This window comes from Charadrius vociferus, unplaced genomic scaffold, assembly GCF_000708025.1.
Source record: "Charadrius vociferus isolate BGI_N301 unplaced genomic scaffold, ASM70802v2 scaffold201, whole genome shotgun sequence".
Classification (NCBI taxonomy): domain Eukaryota; kingdom Metazoa; phylum Chordata; class Aves; order Charadriiformes; family Charadriidae; genus Charadrius; species Charadrius vociferus.
In genome coordinates this window covers 1957852-1984069 of record NW_009646936.1, presented here as the reverse complement: position 1 = coordinate 1984069, position 26218 = coordinate 1957852, and the positions used below count along the sequence as shown (strand labels likewise).

At 34.8% G+C, this 26218-nt stretch overlaps 1 protein-coding gene across 1 annotated transcript in view; it reads right to left on the bottom strand.

Moving 5' to 3' along the window:
• The window catches only part of LTN1 (listerin E3 ubiquitin protein ligase 1), a 36970-nt gene that overhangs the window by 979 nt on the left and 9773 nt on the right, over nt 1-26218 (bottom strand). Inside the window, exons 5-29 of the mRNA XM_009894902.1 lie at nt 26004-26056; nt 25385-25565; nt 24558-24731; nt 23316-23506; nt 21893-22040; nt 20731-21516; nt 20175-20216; nt 18978-19170; nt 15804-16043; nt 14664-14817; nt 14233-14383; nt 13334-13535; nt 12220-12379; nt 11959-12063; nt 11561-11703; nt 9578-9713; nt 8506-8650; nt 6459-6672; nt 5937-6174; nt 4944-5018; nt 3837-4023; nt 3215-3386; nt 1873-2093; nt 1167-1361; nt 240-407 (exon numbers count right to left, since the gene is read on the bottom strand). Of these exons, the coding sequence (XP_009893204.1) occupies nt 240-407; nt 1167-1361; nt 1873-2093; nt 3215-3386; nt 3837-4023; nt 4944-5018; nt 5937-6174; nt 6459-6672; nt 8506-8650; nt 9578-9713; nt 11561-11703; nt 11959-12063; nt 12220-12379; nt 13334-13535; nt 14233-14383; nt 14664-14817; nt 15804-16043; nt 18978-19170; nt 20175-20216; nt 20731-21516; nt 21893-22040; nt 23316-23506; nt 24558-24731; nt 25385-25565; nt 26004-26056 (4674 nt within the window). The remainder of the gene's footprint in view (nt 1-239; nt 408-1166; nt 1362-1872; nt 2094-3214; nt 3387-3836; nt 4024-4943; nt 5019-5936; nt 6175-6458; nt 6673-8505; nt 8651-9577; nt 9714-11560; nt 11704-11958; nt 12064-12219; nt 12380-13333; nt 13536-14232; nt 14384-14663; nt 14818-15803; nt 16044-18977; nt 19171-20174; nt 20217-20730; nt 21517-21892; nt 22041-23315; nt 23507-24557; nt 24732-25384; nt 25566-26003; nt 26057-26218) is intronic.

The window sequence follows — 26218 nt, the reverse complement described above, 5'->3', positions numbered from 1 at the left end:
GCTTATGTCTTAGTGAACACAAAACAGATAGTTCATTATCTGTGAAGTGTAGCAACCCCATCTCTTGCTACATGCCCTTACAGCTTACTACAAAATCTATAAAAATAATTTACGAGTTCAGTTAATCCAAGATACTCCAACAACATAATAGAGAATTGATGGTATTACGACAGAAGTTCCTGGTTCAAACTATAAATGGATATTTTTCCTGTTTAAAACTATTTAGTCTAGGTACTTACCAAGCAAGCTGAATGAAACTTTTTCTTGCATGTTCTGCAAGCTTTTTTAGGAAGAGAATAGTTGGAACCATGAATGACTGAAAAACAGATCATGCAGTCTTCAATGCCCTCAAAACGTTTATCCACATTATTTTTCCACAAAGATAAGCCTTCCATTATACTTCCATTCTAACAGAAGGAAAAGAGCTGTTAATACTGAAGAATATTCTGAAGGAATTCTAAACTGTTATTTCTAAGTACATGAAGGGAACAAAGCCTGAAAGCTTTATAATTTGAAATTATATGCAATATATGCTGTGAGCAATTTACAAAGCCAACACGTGGAATACAAATGATAGTCTAATCTATCTATAGCAATGCAAGCATTCATCACAACGAAAATGCACTTAGGAGCACTTACAAGGGGATTTTAAAGTTTTCAGTCACTGTTTTGTTTTGTCCTAATCATAGATGATGGAACTTCAGCAACCACCAATCTTTTAGAGAACTTCATGTATTGGGTTTTCTTGGGGTTTGGGGTTTTTTTTTGTTTGTTTGTTTGTTGGGTTTTTTTTTTTTCTTCCTCTTTTCAAATTATCGTTGAGATGACTGTCATGGTTTGGGCTGGCCACTTAAACAAACAACAGATGCTTGCTTTAAACCAGGATAGATGGCATTGTGACATGGGGCAAACACTGGCCCATGTCTTAAGAGACCTAAATTTTCAACTTTGGCTATGGATTTAACAGGACTTACTGGGCCAATAATTCTACCTCTCTGTTTCAGCATCTGGAGAAAAGCAGATGGTAAGAGTGACCAATTCTACAAGTCCTTTGAGATCTACTGATGAGATCCATTACACAGATTTAACTAATATTACATTGCTAGGAATATTTTTCTATTATTGGGACTCAAGTTTTCAAAATGATGGGCTTCCTCGAAACTCACCTGATGTGTAAGGTATGTGCTTAACTGCAGCATCCAATTGCGCCATTGCTGTACAGCCACACCAACCCTCTTTCCACTCTCAACTGTTATGGATCCCAGTGGGTAATTTGATGGAAGCTGTATTATTAGTTCAATAAATATATCATCAACTGAATAGGTAGCAATGACTTCCCGTGCAGCAGACCGAGCTTTTACCTATGAAAATAATGCACGTATTAAAAAACTCCACAAAGATATGCACCACCTCTAGGGGTTTTTTTATACATATATACATACCATAAATAATTTACTACACACATTAAATAATTTTCTTAGGCCAGGAAAGCACTCTTCTCAACGAAAATAAAAATCCCTTCATATCTTGGCAAACAAAAAAGAAACCACCAACCATTTTTCAATCTACTGATAACATTTTTTAAGAAACCAAAAAGAAATGTATCGATAGCAGTATCTTCCACTTACCTCCTCAACTTCTCCAACATCACACAACCCATTCTTTTCTATTTTTTTCCAAACAGAGTATTAAGAAACATCAACTTAATATATCAATACCGAGCTAAATTGTGTTTTCATCAGTCATTTAGAACAACAAAACCGCAATCATATAAAATACTGTAATACAGTCTGGTTCTGAGAAGTAACATTTCTTAAAACATCTGCAAAAAAACTTAAGTAAATCAAAAAAAGGACAAAAAGTCTTACTAACCGTTATGCCATTAAATAACTGCGTGCTTGTCTGAACAGCAGATATTTCCTGTGAAGAAAGCACGCTGCTGACATATTTGCTTGTAAATTTATCTACGACATTGAAGACACGTTTCTCACAGCTATTCCACCAAAGCCTGACCATGGCTGGCAAGTCTTTCAGTGTTATATGGTACACAGAGCAGGCCAAGTGCGGAATCTGGGATGACAGGACTCCTGTCCCTGGGAGGGAAAAAAAGGAAGTTGAAATACTCTAACACATTAGTCTCAAATGCTGGTTCCGCCAAACCACATACAAAAATTTTGATACCAACATGACTGTGGTAACTGGAATTTCATGTACGTGCTCCTTCTATATTTGCTACAATCACTGTTTGTTTGACTCTGCCTTTCTCCATCAGTCTGGTTTCTTTGTTTCTTAGGCTAACACTTCACAACTGGAAATTCATCTTCTCATTTAGAGATGAGCTCTAGGCAGACTACCAGAAATCAAGAATGATTTTATATTCGAGAAATGACAAAATGCTCACTTTAGAGCGAACAAACAATAAGGTGTTTGGAGCACATGTGAGGTTTGCGGTGTTCTACAGAAGTGCAGGAAGAGAAAAGGGAAATCTTTCTCTTGGAATGTCACATTAGTAATTCTTTCTTACTGTCATCCAGATAAATTGTTCTGCAACATACAGTGATGTTCAAGCAAAAAATTAAGAAATGAAAACTCAGTATCTTTGCTTACATCTGTACAGGTACATAAAATAATGACCTCAATGAAGTAACTTTCAAAACAAACTTTTTCATGTTTCTCAGCTAAAAAAACCAGCGTATCTTCTCTCATCATGGTTGATTAACTCTGGGTCTTCTGAACAGCGTGACAAAACCAACACATAATTTACCGTCTCAAACATTTAAAAAATATTAAAATATGTATTTGTTTTTATTTATGTATTAAAATAGAATAAAAACAGAAATTCCATTTAGCATTAAAAAATATCTAGAAGAAATGGAAAAGTTCCAAAATAAATCACACATTTTTAGTATTTTGGAATCTTCGCATACATTCAGGATTCAGATAGTGGCAATGTATTATTTCCGCCCTAAGTGAGTAATCTAAGCATTGCATGGTTGGTTTGGGTTTTTTTTCTTGATTTTTCTGATAAACATTTCAATTTTGGTTAAGGTTAAAATGGGGCATGTTAGCCAAAGATTGTTAAGCGTATTTGTCTGCGCGTGTATCTATTTTACAGGTAATATTTTCTAAATATGTATTTTTAAGCAGAGAAAATATATTTAAACTTCAACAATATCAAAACTCTCTCAAATGGACAAATACAATTTTTACTAACCTTTAACATCTAAATGAAGCTCTTCCGTAAAGAAGGTTTTTGTGTCCTTATTTGGAACTTCTGAAGTTGGCCCAGAAAAGACAGGGTTTTCAGGCATAAGCCTGAACAAGTGATAAAGCAGTTTATTCAAGCTTTTAGTTCTTCTGAGGTATTGAGAGTAGAGAACTCGCAGCTGATCATGTTAAAAAAAAAAACAACAACAAACAAACAAAAAACCAATCCACAAAATATAAATGAGACTTAACAAATATAGCTAGCTCTGTAAATAACACAAATATGTTTCTGTAGGAAAGAACAGGAAGACTGTGATTCAGAACTAGTGTTAAGGAGAGTGATTTAGTTCTCTGCACTATTTTGAATGATTGTAAGATCATAAAATGTAGCAAGCTTGTTTGAAAATGCCAGAAAATCATCCATTAATGAATCTTCATTACTCTAATATTACCATCCTTAACTACTGCATTGGAGAAGCCTAAGTCTGCTGATGCTTTCAGAATTCCACTAATTCCACAAAAACAGGAGGTAGGAAGGTATGTAAATTGAAAGAATAAAAATGCCAGATGAAACTTCAAGATTCAGACCAAATAAGTATGTTAAGAAATTTAACTAAAAGGAAATATACCTGAGAAGAAGCTGCTTTGAAGAAAGCTAATGTTAACTTCCAAGTGAGAAGATAACCTAGAACAAGGCAGAACTCGTCGCTCAGGGGCTGAATAACTGCAAATTCTCCAACTGGAATGCATTCCAGGATGTTTTCTAGCAGGAGTTCTTGAGTGGCCAGGACAGACATAAGAGCCGCTGGAGGCGATCTATGGAAAAATGTTATCTGGCATAGTAAACGCAAGTCTTGAGCAAAGCACTCACTGCATTTATATTCACACCATTCCTAGAAACCTGTTAGTCAACCCTTGTACGTAGAACATAAAAGGAGCCTTTTATTACAGGAAAATTTACTTTCAGATTCACACAGTGCTAGATTTTAAGATATTATTTTTTTCCCCCTGAAATGGATTGGGTGTTTGTACCTCTTGCAAGACAAATATAAACTGAATGCTGATCACTTTAATCTGAAAGTGGTTTACAGCTCACCCGATTTAATCTACGTCATGGACAGCTGGTTGGCTTTTTTCTTTGTTTGTAAAGTCACACCGACAACAGAGCAACTGAACAACGGATCTCCTAATCACTGAATGTATTGGGTTTGGGCTTTCGCGTTGGATTAAAAAGCCTTTTGCAGCTCCATAGTAAGCAACAGTATTAATCATTGGGCTGAGGTAAAAAAAAAAAAACCACTTTTTTTTTTTTTTCCAACCAATTACCATATTCCCTCTTCAAACTGTTGATTTTATGGGATTCAAGCTGTATAAAACACTCAGGTCAATTTTGAAGGTTCAAAAAACTGAAGTTACCTGTGCAGCTGGATACATTCTGAATACAGTAGTCCAGTAAAAGTCTGTCATGATTTTACAATATAGAGTATATATGTTGCACTTGCTCTGGTAACAATTGAAAACAATTGCAAATATTGTTACCAGTTTTAGCACAAAGGCAGACTTAACCAATTATATTTAATATTTTCAATACTTATGACTCTATTATCATAGCCACATCATTTTTTTTCTTTAACAACTCTTGACAGATGACTACTCTGTTGCAAAAAGCCCTTGTAACACATTTTAAAAATATGGAAAACAGTCAGGAAAAAAAAACACAAGGAAAAAATACACACAATGCCAATTCCTCCTCTTCATCACCATAAGATTTGAGATCTTCATCATCAAATTTAGGCAATTCAGGCATTAATCTATAGAAACATGGAAAGGAAATCAGATTTAATTTTTGCTACTTAAATACATGCATAGTTCTTTGCTTATCGGTGTCAACATTAATGATATGCAATAAAATAACGGCAATTAATCCATAATAACAACACAGAATCTTTAAGAGACATGTCACCACTGCAAATTTGGTTCCTGAATGACAGTAGCCAACGAGCATGTAGCCTTGCTCGGTTCTTTTCCAGACCTTTTACACTTTGTGAGTCATGCTAAAATAAACTTCTCTATCTCAGAATAAAGCTATTGCAACTCTGTGCCTCAGTGTAAGTGAAACATAATGGTAGCTTCTTACGCTTAAGTCATCTGCTTGGCAATCTGCACTTCAAGCAGTCAAATGCACATACTATTTTTCAAATTCTGTACTCTCTCTTTTGATATTAGAGATATCCAAAAAGTTCACAAGAATACTATTTTTATCAACTTTTTTCATTTTCTTATCTAATCGAGTGAAAATGAAAAAGATTATACTATTTAATGATACTGTCAGACACAGATCAAACCTGGAGTATTTCAGCTCACATTTTAGGATTCTATGAGTGTTAAAATAGGGTCTAGAAATAAAGAGCTTTACAGTTATGATACTGTTATCTATGTAACTGTGGTAACAGAAAATAAAATTGTATTTTCATGTACTGCAGTAAAATATTCCAGTACATATTTACTCTACTTTTACATTTAAATTTAGCATTCATAGCTTTACATAATGTTCTCCAATACAGAACACAAACTGCCCACTTAAGGATTTTCTCCCATAATGGAACATGACTTTGCTAAACACGTCTATAAGTACATGTTCTACAGCATTTTATTATTTTTAAAAAAAAAAAAAAAGGGGGGTGGGGTCAGGGAAAGGTGAGGGGAGTGAGAAATTTGTTGATTCTTACTTATACAACATATGGTAGACTGAAATCTGTACAGGTCTAGCTCGGAAAAGCAACAACGGAGATAACGTATTTAGTAGAGTCTGGAGTTTATCTGGAAGATTTGTCTTCTGGCCTGCAACAAACTTCGCTGGCAATTTATGGTTTAACAACTGGTCCTTTGAGATGTATGTTAGAGCTTCACCCAAAGACGTTAACACAGAGTTCTGAAAGGAGCCTTCAGATGCATTTTTGGTTTCTCCTGTTTAAAATAGAGAAAGCCAGCTGTGATAGAGACCGTATGGATGATATCACAAACAAGCATTACTAGAAACAACTCAAACTCTGCTTATCAGAATCCATCTAATCTTAAAAGTCACAATGTTAAGTGCAGTTACTTTACTAATTGGCACATAAGTATTCAAAAGAGTGTTTTTGTAAGTTATGTTGACATAATATTCCTATAAATTAGTAATACGGCCCATCAAATTCTATTTCAGAATAGCCTGGCAGGTACCACTGTTACCCTCCTCACCATATACTTGCCTGTGACTTTCACCAACAAAGGTAACAGCAAATTGTGAATTCCTTCAGAAAAGAATTCTTTCCATTCGCTGATCAAGTTCACAGGAAGGTTTTCAGTAGTTTCAGGAGCTGCAGCTTCAAAGTAAGCGCTAAGAGCGGATGCCAAGTCACAACTGACACAAGCAAAAATCTGCACAAGTGGGACATGATAAAGCGAACGGTTTTCACTTGTTGTCTAGGAGGAAACAATAAAAGGAAGATTTCTTAATTATAAATTTGCATTAAAATACCTGTTTCACATTCCCTGTCTATACCAGAAAATGTAATTCAAAGAAGGCTCAATTGCAAAAACCATTTTAAAATTATTTGGGGGAAACAAGAACAAAGTTAAAAAATACAATCTGTATTTTAATAAGACTTGCTGAAAATTATTTCCAAGTCTCATCAACATTTAGAATCCTGGATTGCTTCCCTTATATGACCTTCTTTATAATGACAGAAAGAAACTGCCACCAAGTGGATTCAAGCAGAAATGTACACAACTGTAGCTTATCTGGAGCACTCGTGCAGCCAAGTGAGCCAAAACTGGTAGGTGAAGGGCTCTCACTTTTCTCTCCCAAACATAAAAGCTGTACCAATATGATGCGCTTTTATCTCCAAATTACAGAAGGAAATTGGCAATACACTACTGTACACTGGAAATTAACTGAAGTGGCCATCAGGCGAATACTTCCTCTCTTACAACATAGGTCCTTATTTTCATTCTTACTAGTTTTCCCTAAAAAGGAAGATCTTTAAATATTAAAAATATTCCCAAGCACTTGATCTATGCAACAAGTTTTTCATACAAGTTTGTTGTTTGGATTTTTTAAATTAAAACAAAACAAAAACAAAACAAAACAACAGTTTTGAGAGACATCCAGCACAGGTAAGAAGAATCAACCTGAAATGGAAGTTTCCAGCCTGCCTTTATAAGTGTGTAGTGACAGAGAGTGCTATAATTATTTTAAAAAAAAGCTTTAGAGGGTGAGGGATTGGTTTTTTTAATTGATTAATAAAGACGTAGTCAGCTGTTCACTCTGACTTGTTTTTTTGACAGCGTTAGAATATAATTTGGATGTTTCATGTGATCATTTAGATATTGAAATGCAGATACTGCTTTTCATTCAGTTAATTTTTATATGTCATGTTAGACTTTGGTCTTAAAGGGGTATTATTTTTCAACAGAGGCCTACAGCAGACACATTTCAAAATTATTCTCCAATTACCAATGCCATTACTAAACATCGCATTACTTCAAGGAGGAGATAATTTCATCTTCATGTACAAAAAGAAACAGGAGATACAGTACTGCTTGTGCTTTTAAGCCACACACGACTTTTGTCAAAGTTCAACAAAAAAAGGATTTTGTGCAATTCTTTTTAACACTGTGTCAAATATTTGCTAAGCTGAGATAACTATGTCCCTGCCATATGCAGCAAATATTGTAAAAAGCTATGGACATCAAAACTAGAGATGCAACATTAGCATTCATGAGGTAGGTAAAGTTTATTTTCTTAGTTATGTATTTCTATTGAGATCCTTTTTAAAATAAGTTATCTTCGAAATGACAAGTACGTAGTTATTAATATTGATCATTACTCTAAAGCACTAGAAAGTTAGCACACACATTAGATGAAACAAAGTTAAAATTGTTAAGACCATTGTGTTCTAAACTCTAAGAACCATTAGGACCACTCTGATTTCCATTCCTCTTGGCAATCCTCATGCATCTTTGTTCAAATGTAATTGCTATATGGCATAGCTTCTACAATGTTTTACTGTATCATTCCAATACCCAATTTCCCACTTTGTAAATAGATAGGTGAACTTTTAAACATACAGCTTTCAAAGATTTAGTATGAAATGTCGATCAGACAGCCCAGTAAGGTCATAAAAATTGAGTTATTTTGTAGCCTATTATTTTAAACCCTCCTCCCTTGCATCAGTCCAGTAGGTTCAGAGGGCATCAGGAGGATCCTATCCAAAGCTGCAATGCAATGATTAGTAATAGTGTCTTTCATATTACCTCTAACCAAGCCAGCATGGAGCACATGATAAAGTCCCATTCATTATCGGCCAAAGGAGCTGTAGAATGCTTCAGCAGCAAGGGAAGGTAGCGGATCATCTCTATGTTTAAACCAAGCAACTGAGCACTGGTTTCTTGCAGATTGCTGCAATAAAAATACAACTAAAGGTTACATATCTTCATGTTATAGACACAAATATTTATATTCTTACCTTCACTCCTCTTCTTAGGACAAATTAAGTCTTGCACCAGGCTCCGCCCTATGTGCTTTTGATACTCTGTCTATCAAAGTTAGAATACTACGTTACCTGCCAAGTCTAAATAAGTCAGTCAACAGGTACAAAATAGACTATCAGAGCTACTTGCTCATTTGCATGTTATACAGATTCCTAAAACTGTATAATTTACATATTCACTCAAGTAATATACTTGACATAATAAATAATAAATACATAAACTACAAAATTTAGCAATTTTAAGTAAAGTGATTATTTTTCTTGCATTGGTTATTTTTAAAATTAGTAACTTAAAATATAAGCCCTCAAGTGTCCAATTAGTGTACATTATTTTGAGACTGCTGTCTGGATTTTTCTCACTATACTCAAGAAAAATGAACCTTAGTATATTTTTACTCCTTGCTGGAAGCTTTCGAAGTTACATTTTCAGGTCCAGAATTTTAAAAAACAGACACTTAGGTATGGTATCCAAGTGTTCTTTCTGCTACCTAAATAAGTAATTGGAATTCGGAACTGAATATCCAGCCACACCTACAAAAGCTGGTCAGTTCCAAATGCTTTTGAAAACAGTTGACATCTACGTGCACTAAAAAAGCTCCTAGTTTCCCAGCCTTCAACCACCCAGCTAATTTTCTTCAATATGAATTATTAGATACTTAAAGACAGGTATATTAAACTGAGGGATGCAGTTCTACAAAGGCTTAAAAAGGTACAATTAGAGCAGTGGACAGTGGTTGTAACTTACAAATTGATTTTGTTTGAGTTAATAACCACTTTATTTTTAAACTCTTGTTTTAGAAATAAAAAAAGTCAAATTATCTCAAAATTGCACCCACCAGCTAAAGAGAAAGCTGTCCTCATTATCATTTTTCCAAGATATGATGATCTTTAGTATTCCAGGTAGTAGATGATCACAATCAATACTTCTATCATTCAAGCAGGAGTTCAAAATGGAAAGGCACCCAAATGCTCCTATAACATAATAATAATAATAATATCATACTCAATAGGTCTTAATTATCATGACAAAACAAACATTATAACGTGTGCCCATTGACTGGATTGTTTCATTTGAACTTCACATTAATATCATAAGATAGTTTGGATAATACCAAAGCTTTTTTCTTTGAACACTTAATCCAGAGATGCCATTGTTAAATCAAAAATGCTATACCCAACCCAAACTTCAAAAAACCAAAACCAAAATGCCCTCAAACCAACCAAAAACTTGTATAAGATTTATTGTTGGTTTATACAATCAACAAAAAGGGGAAAATACCTGCTGAGATTTAAATCTGTTTGTGCTACTAAAAACGTAGTATGCTAAGCAATAATTTACACAGATAATTAAGTATATATAACTGCCAGTTGTGAATTTCAATATTGTTGTAAGAATGTTAATTTTTACTTTCAGAGTGAAGTTCTACTGTTGTATTAGTAACTGTTTTCCATTTTTAATGAAAACTGCATGTATCTAAATTTGTAGGAGAACATTTTTTCCAAACATGATGACAAAAAACTGAGTTAAAGTACTATTTATGCATAGCAAAAACAACCAAACAAAAAACCTACTTCACTTAAGCAGCAGTGCAATGATTTACAAGAACTTTACCAGCACGTTCCCGATCTGCAAAAAAATTAAAACTTGAATGGTAAGCCCACAACCTACGTCACACCTCATGGGAAAATTTGGGTGTATATTTTCTGCTCAGAAATTCCTAGGAAAATGAGAAGCAGCAGAAAGGAAAGCACAGACCAGAGTTACAAACAAGAGCACTCTACAGCAGAGGAGGAGTGAGGATTCTTTTTCTCATGTTCTGTTTAAAGTTTCACAGACACATTCAGTTGGTTCACTGGTTCACTCAGAAAGCGAGGAAGGCTTAACTAAGTCAAAAGAGTGTTAGGGAAACTACCACAGTAGAAAGATTCAGGATTCCTCTCAATTGCTGCACGACATTACCAATGAAAATTTTCACACTTTGAGGACATCCATTTGAAGAACTCATCTGAAAACCTGGACACTGCCAAGGGATGGAAGTCCACAGTTTAAAATCACCAAAGATAGTTTTTTCAATTTAAGTAAGCACAGTCCTATTAAAAAATACAAAAATCAACTTTCAAGTTTTTATATAGACTGATTAATAAGAGCATGTGCAAGAAAACTCTTTCTTTTACACGACACCTAATTCAAACACATAGAAGGACTGTGTGTGAGTATTTCCAAAGAGTTTTCTTGAAAAAGAACAAGTTTGTGAAAACAAAAGGTCTTCTAAAGGATATTCAAAGCAATATTATAACACATCTCAACCACCTCTAAGTAATTTTTCAAAAGCTGCTGAAAGTGTACGTACAATGGTTCTGACTCAGCACACTATATCCCATGCACTGGAAGAACTACTCAAAAATTATACATAAACTGTGAAAGAGTTCTTGCTAAAGCATCTAAAGACAATCATGACCAGTTGACAATAGTAATACTTTGCATGCTGTGTAAAACCTAAATGATTAATTGAAAACTTTGATATTTACAAATGTGTTAAAATCAGATAGACCAAACAAGAAGGAGAGCAATTTCCAAGTTCTTTTAACAACATCAGCCTAAATCCTTTAGTTCTAGTTTTGGACCAGGCAGTATAGCTTGTATTTCCTTAATAAAAAAGAAAACTAAGCCAAACAGTCTAGAAGAAATATGCAAACTGAGAAGACATTTCTTTCTAGGAAAAATGATATAGTTAAAATATTTTATCTAATAGCAAACCCTATTGCAAAATAATGTTCTTCAATTCTAACGAAGTGAACTAAGGTAAGAACATCCTCACCGTCAGTACTGGAAAGCTCTGCTGGTGTGCATGTCATAAGTTTGGCCACACAGTGGAAGACAAGTTCTTTCTTTTCTTCCTCAATTAAAAAAGGTGATAGACACTGAAGCGTATGCAATTTTCCCTCTGTTAATGGCAGAAACCTATTCATACAAGAAAAACATCAAGTATGAAACAAACCCAAAACTTTAACTAGTAACCAAAATGTCAATTGGTTCATAATGATCTAACATCCTATGATGTAACTAATCCCACATACTAAACCGAATTTCACTTTTACATACCACATACACGTACTACCACATTTTCAGTCTTCAAATGTCATTCATCAATATCATTTAATATTATCAATATTTGCAACATAACCTAAAATATTATAGGCAGCAGTATTAAGATACCCTTCTGTTGTCTTAAAAAGTTGTTTCATCTCACAGGATACAGTGTTTTCCACACGGATCACTTTAGCCATGGTTAAGGACCAGAGTCTTCCATGTTCCTCTGATCTTCAAAGAAGAAGAAAATACCTGGTTAATACATACAGGTGCACAGATCACAACAAAAGCATTCAGATGAAGTTTGAATACACATAAGGCAATATGGTGGCACTTAATACAATGCAAAATATAGAGCTAAGGGTTGTTTTACTTGTTCTTACATACCTATCAAATATTGTTTGCTGAAGGCTAGTTGTGTTACTAAGGGTACTGAACTTCTCATATGTGATGTGCATTTCTTCCAACATACGAAGATATTCCAGAAGCAGATGAGGAGGATTCTCTAATTCTTCAATCCATTGTAATGAGTACAACAGTTCTGCAACTAATTAAACAAAGGCTGTTGTTTACAACTGCTGAATATATTCAGCGTGTAACCAAGAAGTTTCACGTCAAGGTTTTGTTGAGTTTTTTAAATATGGTTTTAATGAATTAAAAAGATTACATTTACATGCAATCTCAGGTGCTTCAGAGCATGAACTGGGTACTTGCCTTTGCTTCACAAAATACAAGAGAAGAAAAGGCTACAATAATCTATTCTAGATGTTCAGGAAATTTTAAAGCAAATTAAGCATGACAAGAACTCTAACTCCTCCCTATTCTCTCTCTCTCTTTTTTTTTTTTTTAATATAGATATCTCTTGCAGACAAGGCAATCAAGATCTAAATCCAGAGAAAAAACAATTAAATTTGATGCCAATAGTTAGCATGTGGTTTCTTCATTAGCTTACAAAGACCCACACTGAACAATTACACTTATCATAGTGAGAGTTTTGGAGACAGAATTGTTAATTTGATAATGCTGGCTCGAATTTGAGCATTCAATAAATAAAATGAAACAAGATTCCACCTGCTAGAGTTAAGAAAAATTGCTGCCTCAAAATGTCTTTAAATTATGGCTAAACACTCAGGCCATTTATTTGATAGCATGGATACAGTTCCTATTGCCCAGTCATGCCAATGCACCGTGTGTTTTGGCAAGGAACAACTTTGAAGTTCATTGCAAATTCAAACTTCTCCAAGTTCAAAGTTCTGTTTAGATGGCATGTATATAATCACAAAAGGCCCCAGAAATATGAACACTTTACTTGTGCATACTTATACTTTTAAAGGAGAACTGAAGGAAACAAAAGAAACAACACCACACACAACAGAAGGTAAAAAGATGATTTCTCCTATCTATACGCCAAACTTTAACTACTCATTTCTAATTATCAATTCAGATTAATTTGCAACTACTATAAAATCAAATTCATTTAAGTTTTACCATTGTAACTTACTTATGTTGTCAATTTTCTTTCTTTCAGCATCATCATTTCCATGGACTAGACCATTTTCCAGTACAAGCAGCACCATTTTACTTAATAAGGCTGAAGTACACAGATGTCCTGGAAGTTTACTTATGCCACACAGCTTGACACATGATCCCAAAGGTTCACAATTCATACTAAGCCTTCCTTCCAGAAGAGGTTTGTGCATCCACTGTAGCATATGCATGGAAGAGTATGAACAAATAATTGACATTTTAATGATCAATGGAAGAGTTATATTCTATTTAACCTTGAAAATTCAGAATTATTAAAAAACAACCATGAAAAAAATAACTCACTCCAGCATATTAAAAAACTTAAATGCACAGCAGTACCTTGAAATTGCATTGCTGCCTCAGAAATAAATAGGTATCTTTAGAACTCTATATATTTTACAACAAATACCAGGGTTACTGAAGACTGGTGGTTGGAAAGGAAATTCATGTCCTTCCCCAGTCTCCACACTATGTATGTCAGCATTTTGTTGATAGCGCATCATGTTCCTCTGCAGATATTGGTGTCTTTCACAAAATCAATCTTCTAGAAGAATTAACTTAAAGATAAGAACATCTTCATAATGTATATTCTGTCAGACAAAATTCATTAATTGTAAAGTAAGTTGCTGGTGTTCCACGCAGAAAAGGGTAATTTCATAGATTTTTTTATTTTCTCCAGTAAGACTGGATGGGGCCATAAACACACGGATTTTGTCCTCTGTCATGGAAAGAGGCTGAAGAGAACCATTGTGCAGACATACGCATATTCGTAACTGCAGTGCCATGTCAAAACAAAGAATGCTTATCACCCTAAGGGGCAGAAACTTGAGGTAAGATTGACTACCACGTGCAAGTCCATTCTCACTTTCATACCTCAGTGGACAGAGACTCATGCAATTTCCTCCACTCAGTTTTGTTTGGTGTGATATGCTCAACATAAGCTCCCACAAGATAGGTAGACTGTCCATCAGCTTCCATAAGCTTAGACAACAGATCACTAACTGCAGAGATCAAAACCTGAAGGCTGACAAAAGGAGAAAACACTGAAAACAAGTTTGGCACTATCCAGTAAAAGCAAGTAGTTTCATTTTACACTGATACAATGCTATATACATTGTATCAATGCTATATACATGCTATACCAATGGTGTTTTAAGTTATGCTCTACACCCCAGTTCTCAACTCCGACAGGCTAAAAAACTCCCAGTAACACAGATGCCAATTAAATAAAGAACAGTATAGCACTGATCTCGTGCGCTTTGGAGAACAACATATTATGAAATGGACATGTACTTCACAATTACCTTTTAACATCCAAAGAGGAAGACTGAATTTGATTCTTGACCCACAGTGCAGATTTATGCAAAAAGGTACTCTGTTTCTGCGTACTCCGAAGCTGATGCACAAGTGAATTCACGCCAGACATCCAAGTATGTTTTAATTTACTTACAAGTAAATCTATCGTAGGGAAAAGAAAATAAACAAACAAACAAAAAACAGACAAGCAAACCCATCACTAACAGGTAAACTCAAATTGCAACCTACAGCATACAGCAACAATCACATGTCTAAAGGTCCTTGAGCAGGAAAAGAATCCTCTTTCTATGTGGTTACATGCAATAACTATCAAGGGCAAATATACAGGTTTCTTGTTGTAGAGCAATTTTAAATTAACTCTGACACAAAGGTAATGTTTTATTTGAGAATAAGAGTGATGTTCCTGTTGTCTCCTACAACATATTCATATGGTGTTCAAAGTGACAGATCTTTTTAAAATACTGAACATTTACAACATCGATACTTATTTGCAAAGCAGCAGTGGTTTTTAGGTTAGTGTTGTCCTACTTCACTTCTACGACAACACTGCAACATTTCCTTCTTTGTATCTACGTCAGTAAATTAATATACCAATTTTTCACTCAAATTCTGCATTCAAAGAACATAAATCAGGATCTCAGTCTGAAAATAAGTGCTGGTGAAGATAGAAACGGGTGACAATTTGTCAGAGCAACATGACCAATATAAAGGGTTTGAGAATAAATGTATGTATCTTTAATGAAGTGATTACACACATTTTTTCATAGGAACCTCACATTGTAGAATGAACAAAAAAAAAAGTTCATTCTTTGTACTTCATGGACCTTAAATAATTTATGTAACTCCAGAAAGCGTGGAATATCACAGCCTCAAAGACAGCTGAAGCACAGGGATACTAACTTCAAAAAAGTTTAAAATCCTTGTAATGATATACAGGACTTGATGTTCAGTAGTAACTACTGGCATTATAAATTAAAGCACAAGTTTTCATGTCAGTTACAGCTGCAAGTGCTCAATGTCTGTGAACGTGAGATTCTATTATTTACTTGAATCTGTTTCACAAAAAAAGAAGAATTTAGATGTAATCATCAACTACAAAAAAGTTTGAAGCTCTTTTTCCAAATTACCTGTTAAGTGCGTAACATCCTGTCTCTGAGCACACAACTGGAAGATAGTAAGCAGTAAGTCTTCTGAGGATGGCATCAGTAAACACCCTTTAACTGAGCTGAAAAAGCTTGAGGCTACATCACAGATGAAAGATACTGATGGTTCCGTATTTCCAGCTTCAGAAAGATCCTTAGCTTTAGACAGAGCTGCTTGAAGTTTATCAATAATCCTTTCAACAAAAGTTTCACCAATCAAAGATTCTGTTGGGGAGAGGAAAAAGACAGCATGCTTTGATTACTTGATAAATGCGATCATTCAAAGGCATTGTATTAGTATGTACTGATTTGGTTTTTGTTTATTTTGCATTCAAAATTAGTAAAGTGCAACGAAGTCTAATGTATACCTAAACTCTCTTTCTTAGTCCACAGTCATCTAGGATCACCTGGCCAAAGTTTCACGTTGTCAAGTATCCTCTCTCTAAAACAGCCGAAGCAACTTAGACAAAAGGTATACAAAATAGAGCAAGTGCAGAGGGATCGCTTTCCCTTTTATGCCTTCCTAGCTTCTGGTAATCAACTGAAAAACAGAGATTACACCTGGACCTCTGCATATAATTAACCAAATCAGACCAATCTTCCAAGAACATACTTAGTTGTTTTCCCACTGGATTGAAATAGGCCAATGCCATTTATCCTCAAGTCCACAGCATCCTGTGGCAATGAGTTCCATTATTTAATTATGAACTGTATGAAGAAGTATACTTTCCTCTTTCCTCAAGCCTGCTATCTAAACATCTGTAAGCAACCTCAGGTTCTTCCATTTAAAGAAACAATGAAAAATTTATTCTTATTTTATTTTCCCATATAAATTATGATTGTATGGCTCTTTACCATAACCTCATCCCCAAATCACTTTCATTGCAAGCTGAAAAATTCTAGTCTGTTTTATTGCCCCTACAACCAGAAGCTACTGCATTTGCCTAACCATCTTTCTTTGGGCATATTCTAATTCTATCACGCTTTTTTCCAAAGCATATAGGTGAACAAGAATATTGCAGTGACCAAAAATACAGGCAGTATTCACGATATTGATAAATCAATGCTGTAATAATTTTCATTTGTCCTCTGTTCTTTTCACAGCAGCTCCTAATAACCTGTATTCCTTTTTTATTGCTGAGCACCAACCTGCCACTTACAGGGAACCATCACAATAACTGAAGATCTCTTTTCTGAGTTTTAACAGCACAGAGCCTACCGTTGAATAGATACAGTTACAATTATGTTCTTACTGTGTATAGTTTTAATATTTATTGGTATTGAAATTCAGTTGTAACTGTATCAGTTAATCATTCAGTATCACAACACACTACTACAGCTCCCTGAAGTTTCAGTTTTGATTTGTCCGAATAATGTATCAGAAACAATTATCATTCTTTCAGCATTTATACTTTTTCCCCTTTTTCTGCTGACCCCTGAGGAACACCACTTGTCACTGGTGGCCACTTGGACATCAAGCCATTGACTGCAACTCTTTGAGTGCGGCCATCCAGCCAATTCCTTATCCACCGAGTAATCCATCCATCAAATCCATGCCTCTCCAATTTAGAGACAAGCATGTCATGCAGGACTTGCAAAAGTCCAGGTAGATGATGTCAGTTGATCCTCCCTTATCCACCAATGCTGTAACCCCGGCGTAGAAGGCCATCAAATTTTTCAGGCACGATTTGCCCTTAATAAAGCCATGTTGGCTGTCACCAATCACCTTTTTATTTCCCATGTGCCTTAGCAGAGTTTCCAGGAGGATCTGGCTCCATGATCTTGCTGGGCACAAAGGTGAGACTGACCGGCCCATAGTTCCCCATGTCTTTCTTTTTTCCCTTTTTAAAAATGGGAGTTTTCCAGTCAGTGGGAATTTCACTGGACTGCCACAACTTCTCAAATATGACGGATAGGGGCTTAGAAGCTTCATCCACCAGTTCCCTCCAGACCTGTGGATGAATCTCATCAGGTCCCATGGACTTGCGCATCTTCAGGTTCCACAGATGGTCACAAACCTGATTTTCTACAGTGGGCTGTAATCACCACATCCAGAAAAACCATAGCTCCCGAACATCTCCTAAACTTCATCCAATATGCATTAAAAACAGATCACACAGCACCCAGCATAATACCCGAGTTCAGCAATACCTCCAGCTCTAGAGCCAAAAAGCGAAGTCACTGGACAATCGGCCCTAGGACACTGCTGAGCAAGATTGCCAAACTCTCTCTGGAGAGAGGGAATGCTCCTCTACATGAAAACTTCCAGTAACAGAAATAACAATCTTACAACATGTTCAAGATGCACTGTCTATGAACATTTACTGCAGTCAACTTGTCATGCGCATCTTTGAAACTGGAAAGCACCACAAATGTGCCCAGCATTCAGATAAACTGAAGTATGTGACCTCAGGTTTCAAACCAAATGCTGAGTTTAACAAAACACAAACGACAAGTTTACATGGAAAACATCAAGAAAATTGTACTCCACTAGAAGTCTATGCCACAGACACCATAAAATGCAAGGAAGAAATGAAACCGGATGTTATTGATAAAAAATAGATTATATATACAGCGTAAGCGCACACAATTTTTCAAACACAGGAATCTAAGTGAAAATGGCTCAAAGCAGTTCACAGGCACTGTAAACAAGGCATTATGAATGCCCACATGGGTCCATAACCATTGATTTTTGATATTCTAGTTTTGAAGATAAATTTCAGATGGTATGGTTTAAAAACTAGTATTATTTTACAGCCCATCCGCTAATAAATCAAACTTACTTAAATTTTCCATAAGTTTTCCAGACTTGCAAATCTGAATCTGTTCTTTAAACAGTGACTTTTGTTTAGCAACACAGACCCAAAAAAATGCAATGTAGCTGCGTAAGTTAGTGTTTACAAAACTCAACTGGACATGGTTAATTGGTGAGGTTAAAAAAAACAAAAAACAAACAAAACCACCACCCCAAAAATAAACAAAAAAGCAACAAAAACAAACCACAACAACAACAACAAAAACAAACCCCAACAACAACCAGAAAAGGGCCTAGATGTTACAAATTAAGTATGCTGGGAGATCTCAGACTCCTTTCAACCTTCTACAAAGCATAAGTGCAGTATTTACACTTCATAAACTCCAAGGAATAAATATGCTTACCATTTTTAATGTGTTGTGACAACACTAAGCTCAGGAGGGTCCACCTTTCTGAAGAGGATGATTCTGATGAAGCCGCTATAGGTTTTAAACCCAGGTGACACAGATCATCTGCCAGCATTACAAGTTTTTCTCCAAGCGTATCTCCTTTCAGCCAGTCAGACACTAAGGAAAGTTTTGTTGTGCTTGAGCATGCCTGAATCACAAGAAAATAATTCTAATAATATTTTGAGGGTATTAATTTTTATTACTAACTAAGCATAAGATTAATATGTCAACCCTGCACACACACAGTGGGAATCATATAATCTGTAATAAACAGTAAGTTTCTAGGTGTTTATGTCTACAACAATCCCCCAACTTTCTTTTTGGTAAGGAACAGCAACTTATAGCTAGGCCAGACCTCTACTTTAGAGTGAAACAAGTCACCTTCTGAAAGCTCTTCTTTTTTCTTTTCTCCAACTATAAAGTCCAGGGAATACCTACACTGGAGTTAGAAAGATAACTTTTGGATGACCAGGCTGGCTGAAATAAGATCTATTTACAACATAAAATCTATTTACAGCATCTGAATTTCTCTAAAAAGAAATGGAAGATCACAAGTCAGAAAAACATTATTTTGGTGATAAGCCATTATAAGTTACAAAATCGTAAAAACTGAGGATTCCTAAAATACACTGTATCTGTGAAGAAAGATATTATGGTTAACACACTGGATTGTAAATCAAGTGCTATGAGTTACTGTAATACACTTCATATTTCATCCCAGGCAATCACTTAAATGTCAGTCTTGCAATGTCCCGTGTGAAAAAAATGGTATACTATGTTTTCCTTGCAAGCATGATGATACAAGAAATCATTTAAATTATTGGTCTCATACCCAACTCCACTCTCTCTAGCTTAGAAAGGATGACCAGAAACAAATCAGGAATCCCCCGGCTCAAAGAGCAAACTGACCAAAACCAGAAAGGACAAAGATGCTTTTGTTTTGGTATCATCATTTCATTTCTAAGACTGTCCCCAGATTTAAATGCAGTTAAAACAAACAACGCTCTGAAACTATCACTACAAGATTTTCAAACTGTGGAAATTATCACTACTTAAATAAAAAGTCAATCAAACACGTGTAATTCTCACAGCTAACACCAAGGAAATATTCAAAACCATGCAAAACAAGAACACAAAAATCTTAAGAGGTACCTTTTGAATTATCTGGAGAAAAATAATCCATTTCAGATCCATCTGAAAAGACAAAAAAATTCAACAATATTTAACAGATACTTTGCTGAATAGGAAGCATTTAATACCATTTTCACTGCCCGTTTTACAACTTTGCTTTCTGCAGGGGATAAGCAGAAGTTGTTAAATTTCAGTAACAAAGTTAGTTATTATGTTATTTTTGGCTTTCAAGTCTTTTTCTACTGCATAGATCAATAAGGGACCGTATTTATACGAAAGGCCATTGACGATTAGTATAAAAGCAGGCTGTATAGAGAAGCAAGAACAGAGAAATTCTGATGTTACTTTTCTTTTAATGATTTATACTCTATAGAAAGGGATATGCGCTATAACCTTTCATCCCAACACTGGTCATGTCAACCTTTCCTAAATCTACCTTCCTTAACAATGAACCGATCCAAGTTCATGTAGAATATCTTCCATTCCCAGGCCCAAAATAAAATGATTAGCCACCACAGCCTGCAAAAAGAGTAGTCACTTTGTTAAAAACTAATAACAAAATGTACAAGAGTCATACCTTTGTTAAATCATCAAGAATTATTTTCCTTTCATCATTACTGTTGCAACAATTGAGCACGCTGTACAAAATATCAACCAGAAAATGGGTGTCTTTCCTCCAGTCTTCTTTCAGCCAAGTTATTAAATTCATATACAGAAATTGTACAGATTGACTTTCATGATGAGTTTTAATTTTGTTTTGGGATTCAGCTTGAGCAGAGCTTCCATCATTTCCCTGCTCTAAAAGTACTTGAAAAACTCTGTTTGAAGAAAAAGAGTTGAGCAGGGCAGAGAGAAATTTCAAATGCTGTTCTGACTTCTGTTCATTGATATACACAATACTCAGTTCAGCAAGGTTACAGACTAAATTTTCTAAAGGTTCTTTCCTTAGAAGTGAACTGTGCTGCAAGTCAGCCTGTATTTCAAAGTCACTGTTCCTCACTTCTGTGAGCTTTCCATTCTCTGTGTTTCTTTCAAACTCGTCCTCATCTGTAAATCTGATTTTTAGAGATTTTCTGTTGTTTGGTTTTGTAGCACTCTTTGGATTCTGAAGAATTTCTAGCATACCAGATATGGCAAATAACAACTTCTCATCAGCATCCAACGTATCAACATGAAGTACACACTTTTTTAAAAGATGGTCCCAAAAATTTGACAACAGTTTCTGGAAAACTTCATCTGTGCTGTCATCATTGGAGAGTTCTGCTTTAGCTTCCCAGGAGCTCAGTGTTTCTGCTATTTGATAAAATAACGGTCCGTTTTGTAACCTGGGCTCCTTAAGTACAGCATCAGTAAGCGGAATTAGCTATAAAGACAAAAACAATTATTAAAGAACAGCGATCCAACTAGATGATCATTTCATTCTTTATAATACCAGTAAATTCTATAATTTTGAAAAATATTCCAGAAGCAATTCCAAAAACATCAGAATTACTCACGCTTGAACACTTAATAAAAACATACAGAGAGGGATTTTTTTTTTTTTTTAAAAAATAATTTAAACTGCACAGTAAAAGGCATGATTTTATAGGAAGGAAAAAATTGATTAAATTCAGTAAGATTACTTTTTCCATAAGATCTAGTGAAACTTTCAGCAGAGAATCCTCACAGAAATTTATGTTTTTCTTTAACTTTGAATTATTAAATGTACACACAACAATATTAACTATTTTAATAAATACCTGGTCATATATAAGCATTTGATGAATTTGTCTTTGGTCATCCTTTTCATCTATTTTCTGTAGTACGGCAAAGCGCAGACATTCCATAAATGCAATTATAATTGCTGAACTTTCTGAAGGGCTGGCTATTGCTCGCTCACTTGACAACCTGTTGAAAGTCAACATCAGAGGGAGGGCACACTCAGTCATCCATGCTTCTGAGAAATCCAGTATGTATGTAGTGAATGTAACCTTGCTTACATTGTTCTTATCCAGACAACACCAGTATGAGAATACAGAATCATAGAATCATTGATAGAAGTCAGATTAAAACAAGTTCAACAGGACCTATTTAAAGCGTCAAAACAATAAATCCAGGCATTTAATATAACTTACATTAAAATAACTTTTTCATCTAGTTTTAGCATACATAAAATTATCTGTGTAAATAGAGAAAACAGGCACTGTCCTTGACTAGATACTGTTTCAGCTGTCTGTCAAAATTCCTTTGCAATTTTCTAAACACACCACAGAGGTTGAGGTGTCACCTTCTGTCACTACAGACAAACAAGAAAAAAAAAAGCCACCAAGACAGTTGCAGTATAGCCAGTTTCAGTCTGAACAACTGTGATTTGTTTGCTTTTAAATGAAAATTAGACCAGACAAATTACCAGACAAATATTACAACCATTTTACTACTTGTAATAAAATTCTATACAGTTTTCAAATCCAACCCATAGATAGCTCTTTTCTCCAAGAGTTCTGCTAATGGCCATGCCAACATCAATCAAGAATTGATTTTTGTTTCAATAAGTTACATTTTAGTCTTTCAAAAAATAACTTATATGCTTTTGCATACACTATGCACATGCATCTATTTAAATCAGAGTTGACAGAAAGTTGGTTTTGATGTATTTTAAAGGCACAAAATTAGAGCTTCAACCCTTTATAAATCAGTATCATAAGAATTAAAGTTCCTGCATATAGGAAATTTCACAATCACAATGCTAATCCCCAATAACCTCTGTAATAATTACACACTGGCAAGAAGACACTGATATCTTCAAAGCCATTCTTAATTGTAAACTAATTTCCCATTTTAAAACTTATCATGGAATAAACACGAAGCTTTGACAAGGAAAGGTAAGAATGCTTTAGGTAAGGAAGATGTAAGAAAAAACAAAAAGAAGGCTGAAGGTTTAAGAAGACCGGGACAGCCACAAGGGACTGACTCTAGTTTTGGAGATTTAGAAGTATTTCAAAAATACGGTTTTCAAATATCATAGAGAAAATTGTCTTTTCTCAAATAAACAATTAATGCATATTTAAATATCCTCAAGCCAAATGATACATTACTTATCTTTGAATGCTTAAAGAAGATTAGTTCTCCTATTCTCAAATGTAAAAGAGACTGACTTCAAATAAATAAATTTGTGGTTCATACCCTTGAATTATAGAGCTGAAAAAAGTTCTGAAATATTCCAGCTTTGGTTCTGCAATGCCAGGAGGTACCTTGCTAATGAATGGCAAGAGATTTGGGTATATAACGGTAGCTAGTCCTCGTCCACCTTCTCGAAGCACTGTCCATAGCTTTGGTAGAACTCCCTTTCTGGCATTTACATGACTCCAACAGTCCTACAGAAAGAAATATACTTATTGTAAATTAAATGAGAATATGTTGCCTTGAAATAACTCCCAAGCTAGACATTTAATCTACCTCCGTATGTTATAGTTGAACTAAGCTACTGTAAAATCTAAATTCACTTGCCAGTATTTTTAAAAATCACTTCCTCCCTATTTCAGCTTGTGAATTTAAGAAGCTAATGTGATAAAAGTGTTTCTGTATTGTTTAAAAATCAATGGACCTTCCTTTTTAGCAAACTGCACTTAAAGACTTCTCTTTAATAATGCTTTAAGGATGCTTCATAAAAATCATTATTGTAACTTGTTGTATATTTAATTCTGAGTTCTTTTTATCAAGAATAAGCAATGATTTCAAAATCCCATCTTTAGAAGCATCACTAACTTCAAAACTCCCCCCAAAAATCTTCTGATTATTACAAAATAACTTGGCATTTTCTCCCCAAACCCGAAAGTGTTTTGTCATCTGATCTGATTTATCATAGTTCCAGATACCTATATTTATAGCAAGCTAAACAAAGATTTTTTTTTTCCCCTATAAATTCTCAGTTTATACCAGCAGTTACAAAAGACATCTGCAGCATTAAACCCTCAAAGCATCCCAGTCTCTGGCAACTCCACTCATCCTGCTAATAAATTTAAAGCTGGTATTTCACTTAAAATTAAAAAGAAAAAAAAAAGTTATAGAACCAAGTATTAAATTAGAAGGGGAAACAAACAAACCAAAAATGCACTGCAAGTCATTTTTGTAACTGTCTTTAACAAAGAAAAAGGTCTTAAGTATTTTTAATCAAAGGGAATCAAGTTAATTTAATTAAACTTATAAAACAACTCTGATTTTCAAACAAGCTGGATACAATATATTTGAAAGTTACACTAAAACCCTAAGGAAGAAGACGGAGCATGTAGTATTGATAAGTTCATGTCATTAATCATAAAGAAAACCCAGCAGAGCTGTTTTTCCTAATTCTACACAGAGAACAATGGCACTTGGTGAAAAGTTAAATTTGAGTAAAATATCTGCCCCTTAGGTTTCCCACATTACCTCAACAGTGGCAATAGCATAAAGTACAGCTTCCCAAAGAGCAGGACACACCACTGCATCACTGTCATCAATGCTGAGAAGAACAGCAGGACAAATTCTTGGTGCTTCAGTTTTCACCAGCTCAGGCAAATACTGGCAAAAAGCAGAAGCCAGCTCAAAGAAAGCTGAGCGAACCTGACACAGGCCACAGAAAAACAAAATTTTAGTCAAATGACAACATTTTGTCTCTACACACCATTTATACCATTCCTTTTAAAGTCACCGTAACTTAAAACATATGGTCCCCATATTTTATCACATCAGCAAAGAAAAATAAAGAAATTCTTTGATAAGCCTGTTTAATATTTTAATTTGTTTAGTGATAAAATGCTTATAAAAAAATTTAATATACTTCTCTAAAAGGCACATTATCCCAAAAGCACCTTAAAACTTTTAAACCAAATACTACCAGAATCAATTCATTAGTATTCACTATTGGTCTTAGCAGACCAAAGACCAATAAAATGGTTTAAAAAAATGAAAATCCAAAAGCACTAAGAACACACCCAGTAAGCTGACACAGTTTGTATCTTTTACATGAATTTGAAATGACAGCAGATTGCCAAGTAGTAGATGATGGTGACATGGAAATAACAAATTAGCCTACTGGGCAAATTTTAGACCAGTGTTGTCTATTGAAGGCCTAGAAATGTGAAGGCTGTTTCAAACATAATTCAGCAAAGTACAAAGTTCATTCTTGTACAATACAAGCAATTAATACTTGCTTAGGTTCAGTGTATAATCTTTAACTAAAAACAATCAGAATAAAGGAGAAATAAAAAAGTCACCTGTGGCATGCTGTGTTTGCTGTATTTCCAAAATTTGTTTTGGGACAGAAGTGACATTAACTTTTCCTCCAATGAATGCATCTCTTTCTTTGGCAGCATGCTAAGCAATTTTTTTAAAGCTAACAAGGAACAGGTCAGAATCCGGAAAAATTTGGCTTCCCTTTCTTCCTCTGGTACAGTCCTCAGAAAACAAAACAAACCAAAAAAAATTAAAGTGAACCATAAATAAATCAGTAGGCTTCTCAAGCTCTTCTAAACTGTCTAAACTAAGCTGTCTGCAGTTTTTCTGTGTACTTTTGATTTCATATGCCAGCAATGTGAACATGTAAACTTTCCATAGGTTACCAAATTACATTATTGTTAGAAAAAGAGAGTTTCAAGTCATCTCATTTTCCAACTATTCGAAAGTGCTACTCCTAAAAGAGCTGAAACAAGAATTAGGCAACTGGTAACACTTTAAAAAAAAAATTTATACTTCAGTCCCAAATAAAGTTGCTGGGATCTGGACTCAAATAACTATTCTGTCTCTTGAAACAAAACTAAATCCACTACCTCCAGGGACGGAGAACACAATACAGACCAAGATTTATACCATATACATTAAAGCAGGCTAACATACTGGGGGTCACTGAGCGTATCAGGTGTTTCTTTCAGAAGGTGATCTTGAAGTACCTAGGGGAAAAAAAAATGAGACTTGAATATTTATGTGAACAATACAGTCTATACATTATTCAGAAACAGCTGTACAGTAAAGCTTCACAACCTCTGAGTCAAGTCTTTTAAAGACATTTTAGACATGCTATTGAACAAGAACATAATTTAAGTAACTCCTGC